The sequence below is a fragment of the Manis javanica genome, chromosome 11, assembly GCF_040802235.1.
Source record: "Manis javanica isolate MJ-LG chromosome 11, MJ_LKY, whole genome shotgun sequence".
NCBI classification, from domain to species: domain Eukaryota; kingdom Metazoa; phylum Chordata; class Mammalia; order Pholidota; family Manidae; genus Manis; species Manis javanica.
Window position 1 is genome coordinate 10898320 of NC_133166.1, and position 23786 is coordinate 10922105.

Genomic DNA, 23786 nt, shown 5'->3' on the forward strand with positions numbered 1-23786 from the left:
TTGAATGCCATGTGCCAAGATTTGGCTAAGCATTTTACAAGCTTTATCCCATTTAACTGGTATAAGCCCTTCTGTGAGGGATGAATTGTTGTTTTTCCCATTTTACAGATGAAGGAAATGAAGCTCAGAGAGGTAAAGTAACTTCCTTAGTGTTAAACAGCAGAGTTGGGACTCAAAATTCAACACATTATTATCAAGAGCTTTATGAAGTGACCATGCTATTTTTGACATTGTTGGGTATCTGATAAATTTTGTATGATATGGAGGTGAATTAATCCCCGGCATCAAGGGCTTTCTCTGTTATCCCTACTTCTCATGCATTTCTTTTGGGTACTGAAACCATAAGCCCAAAGACTACCGGACATGTAACACTTCAGGCACTATTCCCCACTGGCTGCTGTTTTAATTGGTGAAAGATTGCTTGAGTACTAACATAAGACAAGGTATATGGTGGGGGAGAGGGACTTGTGAGTCAGACAAGTGGACTTAGCAATCATGACTTCTAGGGGTTTTGTTCTTGTTTTTAAGCTAAGATGCACCCCTGGGAGGACAGATGTCATGAGAAAATTTATTAAGTGGAAGTTAATCACTGAAAAGCTCAAATGACTGAGAATTAACCAGTCACATTTAGAATATTTTTTATGCATCTGCAATTGAGACTAAAAAATCAGAATTGAAAAGGAAAAAGAAAAAGAAAAAGCCGCTCCACTAAATAATTCCTAAAATCCAGACATTCTTAGTACTTTGAAGACAGTATTCCCAATTTAGAATGCAGTCCTAACCTTACCAAAGATCTTGGAATCTTGGGGTTGGGAGGGACCTTCAAGGTCACCCATTCCAAACTCCCCCCAGTGCAGAAATTCCCTTTAAAGCCTCCGCAACAGGTGGCCAACCCCCACGTCCGCCTGAACGCTCCCAGAGAAGGCAGTACAATCCTTTGTTGGGCAGCCCTGATTGTTCTCCCTGATGGTGGTGATGGGTCCTGAGAAAAAAACTCAGTGACAATTGTCCAATTTGGCAGACCTCTTGCCTGGGAAGCATGGGGCTATTTCCATGGTGCAGCTTTAAAGTACTCAGGAATGTGTAGGGTTAAAAAAAAAATCACCATCAGCTGACGGGTATTCCTGCACGCTGCCTTCAAACACCGATACCCACTCTCACACTAGCCTGCCAAGATTCCACTTAGCAGCTGGTCCCCAGTTACATCTCTTCAGTTGACTTCCCAAGCAAGGCTCCCAGAGGCTTATACAAATGATGATGCACGCACAGAAATATTTGCTAATGACCATGGGTTTGGGAAGGTGTTAGTCATGGCTAGCATCTCACCCTTTCCAGAAGAATAGAGAGACTGTTGCAGCCCCGTGCTTTCTCCCGCTGCCGGCCGACAGCTTGCTCTGAGCTAACCCTCTAACCCCTGGGAGTCTGTGTGCAGCAGTGTGCTGATGTAAGCTGCATCAGGGCTGAAATGGGAGCTCCCGCTATGGCACCGGCTCAAGTAGCTAATCTAAAGAGAAAGTATTTTGGGGAAGACATCTTGGTTGCACCCCTCACTGCATCCTGACTAATTGCTTCCAACTCCGGGGGCTTCCAGGGACAAGCTCATTGTTCTTCCTCGCCAAGGGTTAGCCATATTAACCATTTGTTAATTTCTCCTGAACAGATCAAGCAAAAGTAGATAATCTGCCAGAAGAATTAGTACATAGTGCTGAAGATGGTAAATATCTTTATGTATTTGCATGTCTGTCTGTGTATTAGGTTCTGGGGTGGTTTGGGCAGTTATTGGGACGCAGCTGTTGGATAAATAGAAGGACGTCATTTGCTACTAGTGATGAATGGTGCTTAAGTTGTTATAAAATGGTTCTGACTTGGTACATTTAATTCTAACTATTTGTATTCCTAAGGCTTCTGCTGGTGATAATACCGTTGTGAGGTTCTCATCAGACACCCTTGGGAAGTGAAGGTTTCTATAAATAGAAAATTGTATTTCTGTGGGTATGAGCTGATTTTTGAAGCTCTGACTTGCAGAACTCCTTTTGAAGGCAGGAGGAGTGGAGTGGGTTCCTGGGTTAAGTTATTCCTATATCTGATTCTCAAGCCTCAGCATTTAGATCTCTCTGGGCTTAACTGGTAATGGTTTGAGTTCAAAGGAAAAGGGTCCAGAACAAGAGTCACGATCCTACCTCTGCTCATGTAAATAACTAAGTGTAGACTGAGGGTAAAATTAACTGGCTTTAAGTATTAAAGAGCCAGAAGATCTTGACGCTTGTCAGTGGATCAGGTATTACTTGGTTCCTTATAAAATGAGTAGCGTAATAATGCCTCGGTAGGGGGAGGGGTGGAAATGAGTATGCTTTTTATAGTTTAGCGTTTATGCAGATGTATATATTTGTATGCTGGAATTGTGTTTTCTAAACTGCGTTTACTATACTAATACAAATGTATGTTAACTGAACTTTCCCACATAAAATGCAGCCAGAGAATACCTCAAAGGTGTCTCACTTTTATGTAATACTTTCGTGTTTCTCATTTTGTTTACAACAACCTCATTGCAATTGATGGGGAGGGATTTTTATCCTCATTTTTACAGATAAGACAAACTCAGAGAAATTAGGTGACTTGTCTAAGACCCTGTAGCTAGTCAGTCCGTGGGAGGGGCCAGAAACTCAGCTTCATTCCTTAGTCCAGGATGCCTTTCATTTTCCATTCTTGGTGAATTAGAGGAAAGATGCTACACCTCCCTGTGCTGGCTGTTGGATTTTTAGTTGAATAGTAGACTTTGAAGACCCTAATGAGGAGTCACACTGGGGAATGGATGAAAGCAAGCCGAAAACCTGTCAGATGTATTCTTCAATTGCAGTTGTGAAACTGACGTTAAAGCTTTACTTTCATGTCTCTTTAATCCTTCTGTTAAAATGGTATTTATATTCAATGTTGCTCTTCTGAGTAGATCAAAAAGCAGATCAGGAGCCAGATACAAATGAATGCATACCAGGAAGTGAGTAGCACGATCTTTCCTAAAAAATGACTTAATGTTGCTACTCTTACAAGGTGTTAAATATACTGAAATAACTAACCCCATTAATAAATAACGCAGCATTTATGATTGGTACTAAACTCTGGCAACTTACAAAACTATTTCATGCTGACAAGGGTTTTATTACATTTTACTAATGTCTGTATTAAAGGATTAATTTGTGGTTCCACTGAGGGAGAGTTTTATATTTAAAATATGTGATATAGATGGTTATCTACATGTATATGTATATTATTGCTGAGTAGCAGTATACTTTAGTCGTCTCTCTGCTCTTTGAGTCTCTGCTTAAAATGAAGTTGGTGCCTTCTAATGTAACTTGGCTTTTATGTTGCATTATGATCTGAAGTACTGGATCTCTTGTGGCCTTTACACAAGACTCTAGACATTAAGCAATTTAAATTTATTTGGACCTAAGAAAGAACTGTGCTTGGTAAATTAGCTTGTATATGCCATTCTACATATCTACAGAAGCAAATTCTACTATGTCCAGGATTTAAGCTTTGAGGTTCAAAACTGGACTCAAACAGTATATATCCAAAATATAAAGTAAGTGAACATCTACATTTTAAGAAATAACTGTGTACCTGTGATGACTAATGTCCATTAAATAATTAATATCCACCACCAAGCAAAGATAATGGTGGTTCACTCTTCTCTGTTCCATCTTAAGATTGCTACTGACTTGAGGACAGATAGTGCGTTAAAAAGGTGTTCCTAGGGCCTAGCAAAGCAAGCAGATACGCATGTCTTCTTGGCTTCACAGGCCTCGGCACTGGCGGTATGAAGATAATGACACACCGGCCTGCCCTCAGGGGTCCACAGGCTTTTAAATAACAGCTTCCGAACAGTCTTTGGATGTGTTCATAGGACTTAGTGAGAAAAGCAGTTAAATGAAGGCACCATTAGATAGAGAAACAAGGTGCTGATGCTGGGAGGCAGTGACTTCTAGTCTGAAACCTGCAATATTGCTCAGGAGGTCCTCCTGCCCTAGAAGAAGGGGCTGAGCTTTGGCGCATGACCTGACAGAGGCTTAAGAACTGCTGAGGAGAAAAGACAGTCCAGGCTTCGGCCCTGTGTGTGTTCTCTCTCCGGCTGCTGCAGAGGAAACCAGGCTTCTGTCCCTCAGGGTGTTGGGAAAGAGGCTTTTCCAGTTTTTGAACCGGCAGATACTTAAGTTTGGGCATCTAGTTTTATCTTGTTACGTTACATTCACTAGTTAGCCTCAGGAATGAAAACAAAACACAGACATAGACATATGTGCCAGTGTGTCTTCATTTGTGACCTCCTAATTCACTGAGTTATAAGTCAAGGGAAATAGGCTAATCATGTGCCGAATTCTGGATAAATTAATTTCTCTCCTTTTTATCATATTTTCCAAGATGACTCTTAAGGTCTGGTGTGAGATTATTCCTTTTGTCTAGTGAAGAGTTTATCTTTACCACAAGAAAAAAAATGAAATACATGATCCAAACATAAACAACTAAAGCCCAATAAATGTAAAACTGATTACATTTGAGTAGTGGGTATGTATGTAGATAAAATAATAGGGGACAGTGTTTTGATAAAAAGTTTTTGTATACTCATGGGGCTATACTGTGCCCTCTTCGGCCCTAATCTTACACTGTGTCAGAGTAAGTCACCCAAATACACACACATACACAGTATTGCTTAATGGGAAGTGATTAAAACAGGTATTGTCTTGTGAGAGTACAATAATTGTATTTACACTTGTTAGCCTAAGGCTAGGTGACCACGCTATGTGAATAAGCAAATATTTAATACATGTAGTTCAGTTTTTCTTCATGAGATTTATTTTAATTAAAGATGAACTAGCTACTGCTAGGCTGAACTTGAGCCTTTTTTGAATTATGTATATAAATATAATTTGATTTCTATCAAATATCTCTTACAATGATAAAGTCAAATCAATGTATTTGTATCATGTTGAAAGATAATTTTAAGATTCTCTATTGATAATATTTCTTTGTTTAGCAAATACTTATATAGGACCTACTCTGTGCCAAGCACTGATCTAGGTGCTTAGAGAAATATTAACTCATTCAATACAAAAGCTCTGATTCACCATAAGAAAAGCTTAGAAACTGTCATTCCTAGACAATGAAGAAAATAATTTCTAACTAGAGTTACACAAATTCATCATCTTATTGTGCCTTGCACACATATACTTACTGTATTAGAAAGAAACCATATGTTACACTTTCATATTAAAGTCTTAGAGTATCCTAACTTGAATCATTCAGATTTGGCCTTGGGATATTTCTATTGAAAATTCTCTGAATTGATAAGTATCTAAATAATTTCTGTTTTTAAAAGCTAATTTGTTTTGAAATTATAGTTTTCATACTTCTGAGTGAAAAATACTATCAGAGAAGTAATTCCCTACATCTCTAAACAAATAAACCTTCTCTTAGACACTCAATAACCAGGACACCCTTATGATTAAGTTGAGTACAAAGATCCTTACTTCTGATGAAATAGTTTTTCAGCCTGTAGCATGTTAAAAATATAGCATATATCTCGAGGAGATGAACCAATAAATTATAGATCTTGTAGTTCAAAGCTGTGATGTCAAAAAATAAGTTAAAACCAAGTAACATTGGCAATATGTTTTAGTATAATTCAAATCCAGCTCCAGTTCGATAAAAAACCATGGTTTTTAAATTTATTTTTATTTTCTGTTTGGTTCAACTCCTTGCTAGTTCTTCTATATGATTTGTGGAAAATGCATGTTGCTTATTTTATGATCCTGTGCATGTGAATGGCTTTAACCTTTTTACAAAAACATCTCATTCATAGATGAAAGAACAGTGTGCCTTATGTTTGTCTGACAATTGTAAGGATAATTTTGAATGGAAATGCTACTGTTTAGTTTCCACAGTGCCTTCACAACCTGATAATCAGTTTTCCCACCCTGACAAACTCAAAAGGATGAGCAAGTCTGTTCCAGCATTTCTGCAAGATGAGGCAAGTTTGTCTTTTGTACCTTTAGAAAAATGAAACTGAATAGGTGGCTGTGCAATGCCAAGGTTGGCGTGTTTGTATTCAGTCATGGCAGAGACCAAAGAGGTCAGCAGGATTGACCCTTGCCTTTCCTGTCAATAGAGGTAGTGTCCCTGATCCTGGACATGTCTCAGTTGACTCAAACAGTAACTCTTTTTGGAAGTAAGGTCAACTTGCATAGATTTGGGAATGTGGCTTTTGTTTCAAAGTGAGTACAAAATAAGAAATTCAGGCATAAATATGTTGGCATGAACTAACCACTCTTCTGTAATTCAGAGTAGAAGTGATTTTTGAAAGCTTAGTACAGGTAACATGACTAGCTCAAAAGCATTTGCTAAAATAAGAAAGTAACAATGACATAGCAAACTTCAAGAATATCTGTCTACTGGGTGTAGGTACTTCACACATATTATCTCATTTAATCCTCCAGTGATCCTGGGAGGGGGGCACCATCATTATCCCTAGATATCACAGATGAGGAAACTGAGACTAAGCGAGGCAGAGTACTCCCCCCCCCTTAGTTAGAAAGGGGGTGAATTAGGGCTGGAGCCCAGATCTGAGGCCCATGCTGGTCGCCACTACACCTACTGTCTCAAATAAGAACAGGACTACTATCTCCTATTCACTGAGTGCCTAGTAAGTACCAAGCACTTAATATTCATTCTGATATCTAACACTCACTAACTAAATGTGGTTGGTACTGTTTTCTCCATCTTATAAAGGAGGTTTTATAAACCTCAGAGAGATTAAGAAACTTGCTCAAAATCCAACAGCTGCTTAAAAATAGATCAAAGACTTCAACTCAGATTTAAACTAAGATTCCATGTTCTTGCAGCCAGGTAGGAGCCTGAATTTTGGAGTCAGACATTCCAGGCCTGGCTGTGCTGCTGATTTGCTGTGTGATGATGGCCAAGTTCCTTAACTCCCCTGAGTTTGGGTTCCTAGACCTCATTAGGTTGTGTGAAGTCACTGCAATAATGCAGGGAAAACACAAGGCACCACCTGACACATAGTGAGTACCCGGTAAATGTCAGCTATTGCTATTTACGGTTTTGGTCTAATACTTGATGGTGAAGTAAAAAGCTTCATCCTCAAGCATTCTCTTAGCAGGTGGAATGTGAGGAAAGCTCTGGACAGCACATAAATTATGTCCCTCCTCCACCACCTCCTGGGTACCCTTCTGTCCATTCTTGGGCCTTAAATGAACTGTATCTGCAAAATGCCCTTCCATAGGATTAAGAGCCCATATGACAATTCTTTTGGAAAGAATCACTCATTCTGTGAAACTATCCCATTAGCTGGAAGCCAACGATAGGCACCTTATGAGTTCCAGCAGTTTTTACCTTATGCCTTGGTCTTGGCTGGCCACATGAATGAACCAAATCATAATTTGAGAGGCAAATGATACCAGTTCCTGGCTTTTTATTTTTCTCCTACCTTCAGTTTTAACCTGCTGCCTCATAGCTCTACACAAAAGAGAGTTTGCACATCAGAGATACCAAATTAAGCTGTGCCATTTTACCTCTCAAAGTACATGGGTTGGACTGAGTGTTAAAGGAAGTGGAGATGAAATCAGGCCTTGCTCTTTTGTCCACTGTCCCTTTAGGGCTTAGCATCAGTCAAGTTTGTTAAGTGCCAGTTATGTGAAAATCAGTGTTCCAGGTCAACAAGATGGGGTCCCACCCTTCCAATAATTCACAAATGATCGGATACACTAGGTAGAATAGAGCTTGTTATAATAAGGGAGATGGACTGTAAGCATGTGGAGAGAGAGTGTGACAACATAAAAAAGGTATGGATATCTTTTCATCCTTGAGGGGGTATTCTTTTCTCATCCATGTAAGTCATAAATTTTGTTTTTCTTTAATTTTTCCTTTCTTAATCTGCATTAGAATTGGCATCTGTTACCTTAATACATGATTGCATGACCCTGGAATATGTTGGCATGAACTAACTACTCCTCCATAAAGGTGTTTCCCTAACCCCAGGAGCCACCAAACTGCTCCATAAACTCTCCAACTGCAAAAGGAGCTCATTCTGAGTCATGTATTTTTAAAGCTCCCCTCTAATAAACTTTAGATCTAAATACAGTAAAATTTATTATTGCCACTTTTCTCTCTTGACCCAGGTAAATATTTCCTGGGAGATATTTAAAATAAATATCTTGTTGCTATTTTTTAAAAAAAGTTAAAATCTAATGTGGATAGAATGTATAATTTAATTCATGTCCCTATAGCAACAAAAAGATAAATACGATAGCACCATAAAAATACACAAGAGGTGGTTTACATTTAAATATATATATGATTTTTAGTTGAACCAATCAGACTAGTATTTATTTTTCCTAGTTTAACAGTGTCCCAAGTAAAGGATTTGATTTTCAGGGAGGTTAAGGCTATATTATTAATGATAAGAATTAAATGTGACATTTTATGTTTTGCCAATAAATCTTAGACCTTTTATTATCTGGCTAAAGTTAATTTCTCATATTTATCAATCAAATTCTCCAATCAACATAAATACATAATATTAAAAGAGAGACAGGAAAACTCACAGTAGTGCTGTCTGCTGGAGCATCTTGGGACCACCTTGTAGGTGAAAAACAAAACCACCCTCTTCCTTAGGTGAGGTCCAAGTGGACCACCCACCCAGTCCTGAATCCCATTCCCTGGCAGTTAGTACTAGCATGCTTTGACCTTGGGAAATGTCATAGATCAGGGGGATACCAAGACATTATCTTTATGTAAACAGACATTCTGCTCTTGACTCATTGTGAATTTGAATTTTGTGTATATCCTATGATGTTTTGTAGAGTGATGACAGAGAAACAGATACAGCATCAGAAAGCAGTTACCAGCTCAGCAGACACAAGAAGAGCCCCAGCTCTTTAACCAATCTTAGCAGCTCCTCTGGCATGACGTCCTTGTCTTCTGTATGTAAACAAAGGCTCTGTGTTAATATATCTGCCTCTGTGAACCTTGGCCTGCCACACTCCTGCTTACTGTAAAATGGCCCCCTGTTGTATTTTGCAGATTCCAAAGGCACGAATTTTTTTCTAGCCCACGTTTAGCTTTTGACTAGCTAAATCTTCCTTTTTCTTCTTCTTTTTAGCATAATAGAGTTCATAACCATTATAAGCAATAAGGTTTCTTTGGATGTAAGTACTTAAAAAATAAACCTGAATTAGCAAGATGAACCACTGAATTTTTCTGTGCAGCAAATGGGGTAACTAGCATAAAGCCTGCTTATATCAGATACACTTTCAGATACAGCTTGCAGGTGTAGAATTGTACTGCGCTGTTAGCAAGCCTGATAAATAACAGTACTGATTCACATGAGAGAATAGGAGAGGTGATTATCTGCTTTATAGAAGGATTGAGAACAGGGTTTTAAGAGGAAAGCTACCTAAATGTAATTGCTCAGATTTCATTTGGAGAATTTGACTTTACATAGAACTTCTTTCATAGAGTAAAAGAAGTTGTATGAACATGTAGTATATGTGTAGAAATATATACATAAATATATCCACATATACTTATCCAAATATTTCTCTGATATACGTACACATATACATATCTTACCAGGTATGTTAAGCAAATGATAAAGGTATTCTTAAATTCTTACTAGCCTTGCATCTCTAGTTTTTAAAATTGTTTTAAACTGAATCTCTGATAACAATCAAATATATGACCTTGGGAGGACATTAAACTCCCTTCATCAATCATCCATTTTCTACCCTTCCTGACCTCTAAAAGCGTATCGCTCAGTCAGCATTTTCCTAGATTCAGTGGTAGGGTAACATAGTAAAATTCCTTTTTCGTGCCTTGGAAATTTGATAGAGCAATGTGTCACTGTGATTGGTGGGCCTGTAATTTCTCACATCCTCTTTAACATTTTGAATCCTAAGCATGCTTCAAAATGGAAGGCTGAATGCCCCCTACCATAAAATGACCCTGCTTTGAAATGAGCCAGCATCTAAATAACTGTGCATTTCGACTTTTCATCTATGTCTTTCAGCGGCATTTTTTTTTAAAACACTAGTCATGTCATGTATATCTTGTCAGAGTGTCTGTGTTGGTGTGTCTTTATGCCATATTCAATTAACTGCCTTTATATGCAAACTAGAGAAATAAGGGCAAGCAAGGATTGTATCTGGGATCCTTGTGTTAGGTTCCAGAATGACATAGGGACAAACACTGCGTGTTTCCAATGCTTCCAGGTGAGCGGCAGCGTGATGAGTGTTTATAGTGGAGACTTTGGCAATCTGGAAGTAAAAGGAAGCATTCAGTTTGCAGTTGACTATGTGGACTCACTGAAGGAGCTGCATGTGTTTGTGGCCCAGTGTAAAGACTTAGCAGCAGCAGATATTAAGAAACAGCGTTCGGACCCGTAAGTACATTCAGGAGTCACTATGTTCTCTTTGTTACTCTTAGTGGGAAAGAAAGCAGACAATTGAAGGGAGGGTATGTCTGTGACTGTATTAAAAGGAATGTTTTCAAACAAAAGTTGGGGGAAAATGCTGGTTTATCTACTTTGTAAATTCATATGCCAAGCTTGTGAAATTATAAAAATGTCAGAGAAGCACAGAGTGGTTCCAGTTGGAAGGGACCTTTCAGATCATCATTCCTTCTTTTTATATTAAATAAGGCAACAAGGGCCAGAGAGATAAACAGTTTATTTACATAAATACAGATAGCAGCAAAATGATGAATGAGGTCTTGGATCTTAGTCTTTCCAAGACACACTCAGCCTTTCTGTAAAATTAGGGACATGTGAAGCATAGTCAGTGTTCAGTGGTGTAGAAATAGGGAAGATTCTAGACTGAGGTAGTTTCCAAATTGAATTCTGTTCTACAGAAGAACTTGAGGGAATTACCAATTCATCTTTTAAATTATAGGTTTAATTGAATTTCAGTTTCTTTGCCAAAGTTTAATAGTATTCCTCATTTATCCCTATGAAGGAGTTTGATTCATAATTATTTTGTTCATGTTGGCCCAATCCTTTGTGCTTTGATTATAAAAACAATTGAAGCAATAGCCTGATACCAATAACCTTTTTTTTCACATTGAATATGGCTTGATTAGGTGTGTGCTAAGATTAATTTTGTATTCAGAAGTCAGTGACAAAAACTTAAAAGAAACTGTGCAAGCACCAAAACCTTTTCTAATAGGAAACAAGCCAGTAGAATTAAGTGTGACACTAGATATCTGCCCCCTATCACTCCCCTCATTAGGTAGGGCCAGAGGAAAAAAGGAATTCAGGAACTATTCTAGGAACTATCCCTTAAAAGTCTTTAGAACAATATAAAATGATCAATTTTGCTGAAATCTGTTTAAATGATCAAGTATAAATCATGAAGGTGTTGGTGAGAACATTTTGCTACTGCCTTTCTCACTGTCTTGAAATAATGTCTGTGAATTTCCAATGCATTTAAAATGCATTTTATAAGTAGAGGTGGAAACATTTTTATTTTCTCTGACCTTCTTGTCTGTTCAATTTCTCTTTTTAGATATGTAAAGACCTATCTGTTACCAGACAAGGGCAAAATGGGCAAGAAGAAAACCGTTGTAGTGAAGAAAACTTTGAATCCTGTGTATAACGAGATACTGCGGGTATCTATGAAGTGTCTATCTAGGAAAATCCTAAATGGTGACCTGTCACTATGATTGCATTTAAATAGTCATGTCTTCTTGGGTAGTGTCTCTACAGGTGAAGTCAGATGAAGGAGAAGGAAAGGAATAAACATTTTCTGAGAAACTGCTTTGCATGAGACAGTATACCATGAATGTCCAAGGCAGTATCTCATTCACTCCCCACATACCCTGCCAGGAGGGTATTATTATCTGCATCTCACAGATGGCAAAGGAAGCTTAGAGACATTAGCTTGGTCGAGGATAACAGCTGAGAAAATTGAGCATTGCAGCCAAAATGATCTTCTGGAAGTATAATTCTGATCATGTTATTTTTCTTCTTAACATCTTTTAGGATTCCTGTTACCATTAGGGCCAAGTCCATCCTTCTTAACATGCACGCCAGTCCCTTCACAACCAGAGCTCCAACCTCGTCTTCCCACTGTCCCCGATTCCTTTCTGTTCTCTGGAGGAACTGCATTTTCTCACACTGCTGAGACTTTCTGGTCCTGCAGCCTGAGATGTTCTTCCCCACATTCTATCCCTAACTACTTCCTACAGCCTTAAATGCCTCTTCCTATGAAAAGCTGCCATTAATCCTCAAGTCCCCTACCGTCTGCTCCCTCAGTCCCCTTGTTGAGGCTCTGTTAACACCAAGCACTTTAACTACTGGTTTCATTGTCTGCTTTCCCATTAAATTGTAAGTTCCATGAAGGCAGGCACCAACTCCGTGTTGTTTATAAACCATGTTCCCTTACCTGTTTGTACTTCAGATCTGCAAAAGAGAGATAATAATAGCACCTACCTCAGTGGTTGTGAGCATTATGAGTTAATATGTGTGAAGTGATTAATCTACATTAAAAACTTAGTAAATGTTGATTTACTAAGTACAGTATCTGGGATAGGTCCTCAAAAAAATGTCTGTTGGAAGGATATAGATGGATGGACAGATGATGGAAAATATCCCAGGGTCAAATACCCATATTTTTCCCCCAGTCTGCACCATGTTGCCTTAGCCATAAATAACAGATAATTTAAAACTAAAACATAAGCATTATTCATTTCCTCTTTCTGAAAATTCTGCCCAAGTATTTGACTATCCTCTGAGAAAAAAAGAAGCAGTTAAATTAACTCCCAGTCACCTGTTTTGGGGTAAATTTTCTGTAGCCAGTTTTTAATTACAGTTTAACTATGACATGCCTCAACAACCCAGCTATTTCTAGGTCAGCTACTACAACCCTATACTCAGGAGAAGCCAGCCAATTTAAACGGCAAACTCTGACAGGCAAGCCCACTACCACCACAGTGGACGTTCAAGTGGTACATCATAAAGCCAAATGGAGATTATTTTTAGATTAGAAGTACTATTATCCCTTCCAAAATTATATGCAATCAAGGATTGACTACATTTTAGATGAAAAAATTGTTAGGATGCCAAATATTTTCCACTTGACCATGTAAAGCAGGAAAACACAAGTATATCTTTTCTTGAAAATTGTCTTGTTTTTGCAGGATAGCAATAGTGGGAGAGGTTTGTGTATATGGAAGCAAGTGGTATGTGCGAACTCTCTGTACTTCCCACTCAATTTTCCTGTGAATCTAAAACTGCTCTAAAAAGTAGAGTCTATTACAAAAATATCTTGTTCTTAGGTAGAAAGCAGACCCATTGGATCAAACTTCATTTGTATTTTTAGACTGATTTTGATTTACGTTATATCGAGTTAGAACTAAAAACATCCAGTAAAAAAATGAATAACTGGCTTTTGTGTTTAGAGAGTTATTATTGGCTATGATATTTGAGCCATGGTTTGCTTTTACTGAGAAGGAAAGAAAAACAGCTATTGTGAAAGATGAATTTTAGCTCTTTGAAATAAGACACTTAGAATAAGGTGACTTAGTCCTATTTTTGAGACTTGAAACCTAACAGATGAGAAAAACCTCATCTACACAGATGACTTTTCTCTTCATCTCTGTGTCATAACTTTGGCATAAAGTAATATCACTCACCACTTTAATTTCCTTCTTTGAACTGCAGTATAAGATCGAAAAGCACATCTTAAAGACACAGAAGCTGAACCTGTCCGTTTGGCATCGGGATACGTTTAAGCGCAATAGTTTTCTAGGGGAAGTGGAACTTGACTTGGAAACTTGGGACTGGGACAATAAACAGAATAAACAATTGAAGTGGTACCTTCTGAAGCGAAAGGTAAGTTCAGAGGTTTTGTTTTAGTTGGTTGATTGGTTGGTTTGAGGCCTGATGTGTAGGAGAAAGCTACAATAAAATAACATTTTACTTCAGAATGCTAATCCATAGGTTTTGGACCATTATAACTTTTCAATCTGTCCCATATATCTCTTATGCTCTTCTCTGTATTTCCTGTTCTTTTTCTTTTCTCTCTATGCTTTGGACTATTTTTTGCTAGTTTATCTTTCAGCTCAATAATTTTCTTATCTGCTATGTCTAATCTGCTGCTATGCCCATCTGTAGGTTTTCCATTATTGTATTTTTCAGATTTATATTTTTATTTGATTCTTTTTCATAGATTCTACTTCTCTGCAGAAAGTCTCCATCTTAACATTATCTTTTTGGCTATATTAATCAAAGTTATTTAGAATGTGTATCTGAAAACTCCAGTATCTTAAGCATCTGTGAGTCTCTCTTCTCTAATTTTTTATCTTCATGTAGCCATTTGGTCCTTTGTCCTGGTAGGCCTGTTTATTTTTTATTGGGTGCATGCTGGACATTGCATGTTAAAAATTCTAGAGGTAGTTGGAGACGCTTTGCTTTTGCTTCTGACACACAAAGTAGGGACACACCACTCTAATGTAGTCTGAGGATGAACTGACTAGGATCTGGGGTTCAGTTTTCACGTGGTGTGATGTAGTTTGTTTCTTGGTTTTTTTTTTGTAGGTTTTTTTGCCTCTATTCTGAGGCATAGAATTCCTAGGGTTCCAACTAAAAGCCTAAGGAAATCGTTTTCAAATTGTAGCAGGCATCCAGTTCATCTAAAAGACTTATTAAAACAGATTTCTGTTTCTATTCCTAAGGTTTCTGATTCAGTAAGATCTGGATGCAAGAGTATACATTTCATACAAGTTCCTGCGGATTGCTGATTCTGGGGTCTGGGGACCATACTTTGAGAATCCCTTGGTTATCTGTGTATTCCAATTTGTTTCCCCAGCCCCATCAGACTGCCAAAACCCTGTTCAGTTTCTTAGTTTCTTTCAGTCAGATTTTTATGCTTTATTTTGGCTTTACTTAAAAATCAGCTAATGCTTCCAAGTGGAAAGCAGAGAAGATATCAGGCTCGAAGATCTTATCCATTTGAACCCTGTCTATCTTAGTAATTGTTGAGTATTTTCAAAGAGATTTTTAAAAATTATTCTCACTGTGAGGGGTAGTGTGATCCCAGCTAGACCCTCATAGGTGGAAGTGATCAATATAAGCAATACGAACCATTATTTAGCATCTACATAATAAAACAGTTCCACTTAAAGAAATGGTTCCGAAATATTGATCAGAATTACCTGAAGCAGTTATTTCTGGCCGTACCCAAGATTTGCTGGATTTGAATTCCTCAGGAGATATCAAAAGCTTCTTATTTTTAACCAACTGCCCATATGTTTCTGATGCATAGCCATGTTTTGGAAATAAGGCTCTAAATAAAGGACCAGAATTTGAAAGTAAAACCATCTTTGTTGTACTGGAAAATAATACATATACACTTTGAAATTACTGTCCAGTCTTTGTTATTCTTATAGATATCTACCCATTTGGTCTAAAATAAACAGGTTAATGCAACTTTACAATATTTGGCATTTTCTCCCCCTCCCTTCCCACACTCTTCTTACTCTTTCAAAAAAATATACACGTAGATTGTTCTATGTGCTGAGTGACTAAAAAAAATGTATGTATTTTAATAAAAACCAAAGCACCCCAGAGCACCTCTCCCATCTCCAAGAAAGCCTTTCAGATTCTCCACTATCTTTGAGTCTAAAGACCTTGAAGTGTCTTCTGGGTACCTTGTAAGTTTTTGCAAGATACACAATATAGGTCCCAGATAAAAAAAAAAGCAACCGTTTAGCTTTGATGGGGAAGGAAGTTTTAATCCATGGCATTCCAAAGTGATACGTAGTCCAGAAATGGGGCAGATATGGCGGTATATCAATACCAACAAAGAGGGCAAATAGTTTGTGTCCTTCCAAATGTCCTGCTGACGTTCCTTCATTGTTCAGACTGCACCGGTTGCCCTTGAAGCAGAAAACAGAGGTGAAATGAAGTTAGCTCTCCAGTATGTCCCAGAGCCAGTTCCTGGTAGGTAATGACTTTCCATTTTTGTGCCCCTTTCTTATCCCTCCCTTTTCTAAGTATTTCTTTGGGTTCTGTATTATCAAAGGTGAAGCCCTAAACAAACTTAACTTAGCAGTTATAAAGACCAAATGAGTCAATTCACAGTTGTGAACTATAAAATTTTTTTTTATTATTCTGGTAAAAAGCACATAACATAAAATTTACCATCTTAACCCCTTTTAAGTGTATCATTAGTAGTGTTAAATATATTCACATTGTTATGAAACAGATCTCCAGAACTTTTTCATTTAGCATGTTGGAAACTCTGCAGCCATTCAGATACATCCCTTTGCCCCTCTTCTCCCAGCTCCTGGTCACCAATCATTCTACTTCCCATTTCTATGAGAAAAATTCTCATTTCTTTTAAGTCCAGTTTACCATTCTTGTTTTATCTTTCACCTCACTCTCCAAAAAGTTTGTGTCTGCACTATGTGAATGGCCTTTCCTGTATTTGGAATTTGATGCTATTGATAGTGCTACGATTAGAATGGGACCAGAATGTTCTTTTTCATAGGTGGAAATTGGAGGAATTCATATGAAGCTGTTAAGAAATTAGAGCTCATTGGTTCTCCACTTTCAAGGTCTCATCAGGAGCGAAAGCTTTTCCTTAAGATTACTGATTGCACCCTTGTTGTTAGGGCCTGAGGGCTGCAGCCCAGTTAAGGAGCAAGAGATTGGCAGGAAACAAAAGCCATCCCCCATCTCATTTCCCAAGCAAGTTTCCCATTATTCTCCTTAAAATCTGTATGATTGTTATGACTGAAATCAGAGGTTGCAAACTCACTTTCAGTAACCAGACTATGAAGCTAGTAGGATCTAAGAAATCATGGATGGTGAGGGCAGTGAATGAACTAAAGAAAGGCATTTAATTTAGTTAAAAAAAACAAAAAGGGTCAGAGGACAAGCAAAATATATCTTCAGGCTATGTGGCTGCCAAACCACCATCTTGTTACTTCTAAATCTTCCTAAAAGGCAGAAGCTTTTATATATAATTTGTATCCTATAATTTATGGTCAACATGCATAGACATTCTACCAACCTCATTTCCCCCACTATCATTTCTTAGTGGTAGTGAGGTGGGGTGGTCAGGTCAGTGTAGCGATGGGCTCCACCTTGTCTGAGTTTTTGTTCATGTAGTTTCTCTTGTCTGGAATGGCTTCTCCTTCTCCCCAACCTATCTAAGGCTTAGACAAAGTCCCATTTCCTCCATAAAGCTTTTCCTGACTGTATTTGTCCCCACTGATCACATAATCATCTAGAACATTACAGTAAGAATTTGACATTTCATTCTATAGAACATTTTTATCATTTTTATTTAAATTGCTCTCTTTAGTTTCACTATGAAAATTTCCCAAGGACATAGATTTCTTACCTTCCTTGTATATAGCCAGTGACATTCCTAGCATAGGGCTGAGTATATAATAGATGCTCATTAATTACTGGTTGGTTGACTGGGTTAACCCATTCAGAAGAATTAATGTTCCTCTGTCCATGTGCACCTAACCTAAACAAAAACCAAAGACTAAGCTAACTTCTCAGTAATTCCCTGTCCATAATATTAATTACTATGCATATCTATACAATATTTCTACAAAGTACGTAACCACTTCTAATAAAAAGAGTGGCTATACACTAGCCATTATCTGTTTGGTTACTTTACACTCGCATATGTTTAAAATGCCTCCCATCAGTACCAACTGATATTAGCATTAACATTTGAAAGGTATGTACACTTTTACTGAGATGTTTTGAATATACCCTAATCAATGGATGATTCATATACCTGATATCTGTAACTGATCTTGTTGAACCAAGCCAAACCCAAAAAGAATGATGTAATGCTCTGTACTTGGAATCAATATAAATTATTTTCATAGAGCCATCTGAGCTCAGTGCAGCCAGACTAGGAAAGATTTAGTAAAGAATGTGTAGATTTAACCGATGAGGATAAATCATGCTCTAGCCAGCTAGTATCCTTGTGCCAGACTATTTTTAGGGTGGCTTCTGTAGAAGCAGTGTCGCTGAAACAGGAATGGCAGGGACATATCATTTTCTCTCTTTTTTCAGTTACAGGTAAAAAGCTTCCTACAACTGGCGAAGTGCACATCTGGGTGAAGGAATGTCTTGATCTCCCACTGCTAAAGGGCCACCATCTAAATTCTTTTGTTAAATGGTAACCGCATTGATATCTCTGTCTCTCTGCGTTCTGTGATAGCTGGGCCTTTGCTGGTTGGTTTCATTTCTCCATGTCTGTGATGCTGAAACTCATCATTCATAGTTTAAATGAAATAACTTGAGACAATGGTGACATGAACTGGAGGGGTCTGGGACTTGAACCCCCAAGGTTTCATTTAAAGTCACAAAGGTAAGAGGGCATATATACAAATGAAACTAAAAACTTTATACTCAAATATCTAATGTCTTCTAGGAGGTACATCTCTGGTAAGGATGATATTCAATACGAAAGAATTTTATCAAATTTCTAGTGGTGGGATGCCCTACCCTTTGGCTCCTTTGTGGAGCAGGGAGAATTCTTCCTCTTGTTCTTTGTCCCAACTGTTTTGTGGCCTGTTTGTAAAACGCCTTTCTTATCAGCCTGGAAGTATTTGGAAAATGATTTGTTTAGCAGACCCCTACTAATAGTTAGCTCATAAAAGCTTAAGATAATTGCGTTTTCAAGCAGCAAACATTTTTCTTGTTATCCTTGTAATTGCTGGCATCTAGTAAACTGTAACTCAACAGAGATATTAGTGAGTGAGCTGCTAGCTCCCTCTGACTAATTTTATCTATATAGATTTTACCAGAAGACCAGATTTAGTACTATTTAAGTTTATATAACATTATTTATGATTTTCTCTATAGGTTCAGTCTCCCATTCCAAAACCACTCTTAGACGTTTTTTGCCTTTATAAGAGGCATGGAAGGTTAAAGTCATTCAATTATTGTAAATTAAATATCAATGATTTAAAATATATGTACTTTTCTATTTGCATATAAAAATGTATATGCAATATATATAATTTATTCCCAAAGTCAAATCTAGCAAAAATTCAAGAGATTCTCTTTTTTTAAACTTCTGTACAAGATGAATTCCTTATGCCATCATGGATTATCAGGAACAGAGCATGTTTCCAAATTATAAAGGAATCCTCAAACATTTGCTACCATATTAAGTGCTTACTAAATGCAGCATTGAACTGAGTTGTTTGCTTCATATGTAGTTCTTGGATTAACTTTATGAAGCAGGCATCAGCATTCCCATTTTAAAGATGAGGAAGCGAGTGTCTGAGAGGTTAAGCGACTCTGTAGAATACACAGCCAATAAGTGGCAGGATCCATTGGTCCACTCTTTCCAGCAGGATGGCCCCCAAGTCCCCACCCACTATACTCCTCCTTCCTCCATTTCCTTCTACCAATCCTCAGTAGCTGTGCTGAAGTGCATTGAAAACATTAAGTGTTCGCTGTCTTATTAAAATGCTTTCACAATGTTTCCTTTTGTAGTACCATCCTTCCAGACACAAGTCGGAAAAGTCGCCAGAAGACGAGAGCTGTAGGGAAAACTACCAACCCTGTCTTCAACCACACTATGGTGTACGATGGCTTCAGGCCTGAAGATCTGACAGAAGCCTGTGTGGAGCTTACCGTCTGGGACCACCACAAGTTAACCAACCAGTTTCTGGGAGGTCTTCGGATTGGCTTTGGAAAAGGTAACATTTGTTACATTTTTAATTCCCTGTGAGCCAGATGCTTCTAGAGACACTAGAGGTTGATTTGTTTGTTGTGTTGCTTCTTCCTGGTGAAAACAGATATTTTGTTTCCATCAAAAGTAATGAAATTACTGACTGAAGGAATGTCAGGTTATGTGCCAAGGGTCTAGATATGAAGATTAACAGGATACGGTGTCTGTCCACACAGAGCAGACGTTACTGGGGTGGGGTGGCAGGACAGAAAAGTCTTCATCACTACTTGTCTCTGAAGAAATATTTGTGGCCCTTTCAAACTAAAAATGTATTTTAAATATCATAGTAAATATCGTTTACAGACTCAATAACCATACTGAGTGCTTTAGTTACATTATTTCATTTAATCCTCGCAGCAGTTCTGCAAGTAGTTACTATTATCTCCAGACAAACTGGTATTTCAAGAAACCAGAGCTAATAAATGGCAGAGCAAAATTCAAAATTGAGTCTGTTAGACACTAAAACCCCAGCACTATATTTCCTTAGAAATCATCTAGTGTCACTTCCAGCCCAATGCAGGAACCCTGTCTTTGCCCCAGGCAGATTGTCATCTAGTTTTTATATGAACATAAAGAGAAGTCATTGTTCTGGGAGCAATGGGGGTGATCTGGACCATAGTATGTCCCATTATTGGACCCCTCAGATGGTGAAACAGTTCTTTCTTATATTGAGTCCCACATATGCCTTCCCAATGATGTCAAAACTCTTCCTAGCTGTCCGCTGGTGATAATTTTTCTATTAGGGAATGACCCCTTTTCCTCCAATGAGCTATGCATTTCTATACTGCAAGCTTCCTTTTTTCAGGTAAAAGCTATGATACTGAAGTGGATTGGATGGACTCTACCTCAGAGGAAGTTGCTCTCTGGGAAAAGATGGTGAATTCCCCCAACACTTGGATTGAAGCAATCCTGCCCCTCAGAATGCTGTTGGTCGCCAAGATTTCCAAATGAACCCAAAGTCCACGGGTTCCTTCCCTGGAAACTACTAAACAGGTAGAATCTGATCTTGCAAATCTGACTTTGTGGACAAAGATCCTTACCTTCTATCTATTGCCATTAATGAATGCCACACAGCATGTTCAAGTCAACCTGCATGTACTTCTTTGGTTACAAGGCCCCAAGAGTTTAGGAAGAACAAAGTGTGTAACTTCTTTGTGATGCTAACATTAAAGAAGATATTTGAGAAAACTAAGAAAATCGAACTGTTTCTGCTGCTTCAAAGAACAAACTGCCAAAAATATTTAATGGGGGTTGTTGTTAATGAACAAAATTTCTCAGTTTCCCATCACGTGTTTCACACCACAGTATCCTGCTCCAATTAGGAGGGCTTGCCACTTGATGGTTGAAAACCCTTGTGTGGAAAAGCTACAGAAAGATACTCCTACGAGGGGGAAAATGGCAGGATATCAATGATGGTAAAGAATTTGACCATAAGAGAACTATTTACTGTGTAATTGCTATTCAGCTATGGATCCATGTTAGGACAATGGGACTGAATTTACTGCATGTATTTTTGCCTTGAGGAGCTGGGGTCTTTTTTCCCAGTGTTAAGAACAGCCTCATGTGTGCTCTGGTGCCACCCACTGGCCATAGATGGAATTCAGTTTTTGGCTTAATTTTCTCCTAAAATAGATTTCCAGACTGTATTATAATTGAATATGTAAAAAACAAAAATAAAAACAAAAACTTTGCATATGTAAGATTCTGTTTTTCTCATAACTCTACTATATGGAAACAGCATGAGAATGATCTCAGACATGCTTTGCAACAAGGTTTTAATTAGAATGTAAATTGTTAATTATGCTGTACTTCCTATGTATGTATAATTTTCATAAAGTATTTTGTAAAAACCCTTAGAATAAATTATTATATGATTTTGTTGTATTGTCAAATTACTTTGATATCTTATTTTAGGTGAAATACTTTATGTTAGGAATCCTAAAATCTAAATTCCTTAGCAAGGCTAACAAACTTCTGCTGGGCTCATATTTCTCAGTTGTCTTTACTACAACTCTGGACATCATTTCTTCTAAGTGGGAAGCTTTGGCTATATTACTGAGTAGAATTTTTATTTTAAAAATGTAGTTGAAAAGCTTTGAAGATAAGTTAACATTAATCTTTGAAAAATTTTCCATGGAGATATCACTGGGTTATTTTAATATATAAAACATTATTTCCTCTTAGGACCCAACTAGCTTGTCTTTCCCAAAATAAGGACTGATTTAATATAGGGTAGGTAGGGGAAGCTTGGATGGGAGAGTGTGATAAGAGATGTCTTAACAAGTATCATTGAAACACCTAGAGTGCTTGCCTCCTCCCCTAACAGATGTTAGAACCTTCTACCCACTTGCCAGTAAGAGTGATGAATCTAGAACAATGCTTCCCATTGTCTCTCAAGGTCTTTTCTGGAGGATTTTAATCTAGCTCTATTCTCTCTTCCTGTTCTGACCATGGGGAGGGGCAAGATGAGCTGATGGGGATACACCTCCACGTTAGCCTGGAACAGTAACAGAAGTACAAAGTACAGCACAAGCTACTTTCTCAGCCCTCCTTTGAGTTACCTGCTCAGTCACCTCCCAGCATCAGCTAGTTCTGGAGTGCTAATGAGACTGGTTCAAGCATCTCCCCATCTAGGATGAAGATTGCCTGCCTCTTCCCTTCCCTGCATCCCTGACTTGCAAAACACTGGAGTGATGGATAGAATCAGCTGGCCTGCCTCTGTGCGCAGCACTTCTGACTGCCTCAGTACATCCAAGGGTATTTCATGTCACTTTTTTTTTCTGATAAAGGAAATATTTAACTTTAATCTCACCTGATTACTAAAGGAAAGCCAAATGGGAATTTCATGCATTATAAAGTTATCCTACAGAATTAAGAAGAACTACAGGGGCCTCATTAGTTGGGACTCATAGGCAGGTCCCAGGAACTCAGATACTGCCTCTCATCTTCCTCAGGGAGTGGCAAATAGCACCACGGCAGCTCCAGCTTCACAGACTCTCAGCTCAAGTGCTTCTCTTTCCTAGGTTCTGCTTGAGAGATCTCTGGGAGAGATGGGCCAAGTATGGGTCAGGTCCCCACTTATTGGCCAGGAATAGCTGGGGGAAGAGTTTATGATTGATCCTGCCTGGATTGTATGTCCACCCTGTGGCCAAGGAGAAGTAATCCATTATTAGAAGACTGGAATGTAGTGTAGACATGGGCTCTGGAGAAATCAAGAGCTGAGCAGTCATACAGGTGGTGTCTCCTTCCAGAGAAAATGCTTCAAAATTACATTATTTTTAAAATGGAGTTATTGTTGAAAGATTCATTGCTGACTTTCCAGAGAGGTCTAAATTTCCCCCATCTACTATTCCTGCTGCAGCTTCTGAGTAGGTGGTAAGGATCATGGGAATCCCACAGCCTGTTCACATGGCCTCGGTGTCCACCGAAAGCATGAGGACTGTTAGCCTAGGTACACTTCTTCCAGGGAAGCCTAGCTATGTGTGCCAGGGAGCTGGCTGGATTTTGCACCTCACTGTCATCCACACTCACCATCCACGTCAGAAGCCCCTGAACATCTACCTTCTCCTGTACTCTCATTCTCATTCTGTGTTGGGATTGCTCTCCCATCTCCTCTCCTATCTTCAGTCCCTCCCAGGCTTATTTACTAATCTTGCCAGTTTGTTTCACAAAACAAATGCCCCCACATGTTCAATCCAATTGCATAACATCCCTTCCACTTATTCTGTTGACTTGTTCCAAGAGAACTGGTTTTCCTTCAGCCTTATGAAAGGAAGCCTCCACTCCTCCACACTCAGTACCTCAGTCAGGATGTGGACTCAGACTTCAGATCACTGCTTAGCTATCTTTATTCTTTGAGATGAGTAGTATGTCTAATTTATCTGTGATCACATTAGCAGTTATCACATTGAGTTGCTGTTTTTTTTCCATTTGTCTGTCTCCATCTTTAGACTGTAATCATCTTAAGAGCTAGAATTGAAAGCTTGGACATAAGTCTCCTCAGAATGTGAA

At 38.3% G+C, this 23786-nt stretch overlaps 1 protein-coding gene across 18 annotated transcripts in view; it reads left to right on the forward strand.

The window, feature by feature from the left end:
• Nucleotides 1-21650, forward strand: part of SYTL2 (synaptotagmin like 2) — a 98142-nt gene extending 76492 nt beyond the window's left edge. For 6 of the 18 annotated variants that reach the window (XM_037010537.2, XM_037010535.2, XM_037010538.2 and 3 more), the window contains exons 11-21: nucleotides 1661-1714; nucleotides 2948-2995; nucleotides 5925-6019; nucleotides 8868-8987; nucleotides 10275-10444; nucleotides 11565-11667; nucleotides 13721-13891; nucleotides 15922-16000; nucleotides 18104-18209; nucleotides 19538-19743; nucleotides 20581-21650. In XM_037010537.2, coding sequence (XP_036866432.2) covers nucleotides 1661-1714; nucleotides 2948-2995; nucleotides 5925-6019; nucleotides 8868-8987; nucleotides 10275-10444; nucleotides 11565-11667; nucleotides 13721-13891; nucleotides 15922-16000; nucleotides 18104-18209; nucleotides 19538-19743; nucleotides 20581-20726 — 1298 coding nt within the window. In that variant the 3' untranslated portion in view covers nucleotides 20727-21650. The other 12 variants (XM_037010536.2, XM_073215935.1, XM_037010546.2 and 9 more) reach the window with 7 other exon arrangements.
• Nucleotides 21651-23786: the final 2136 nt, after the last annotated feature.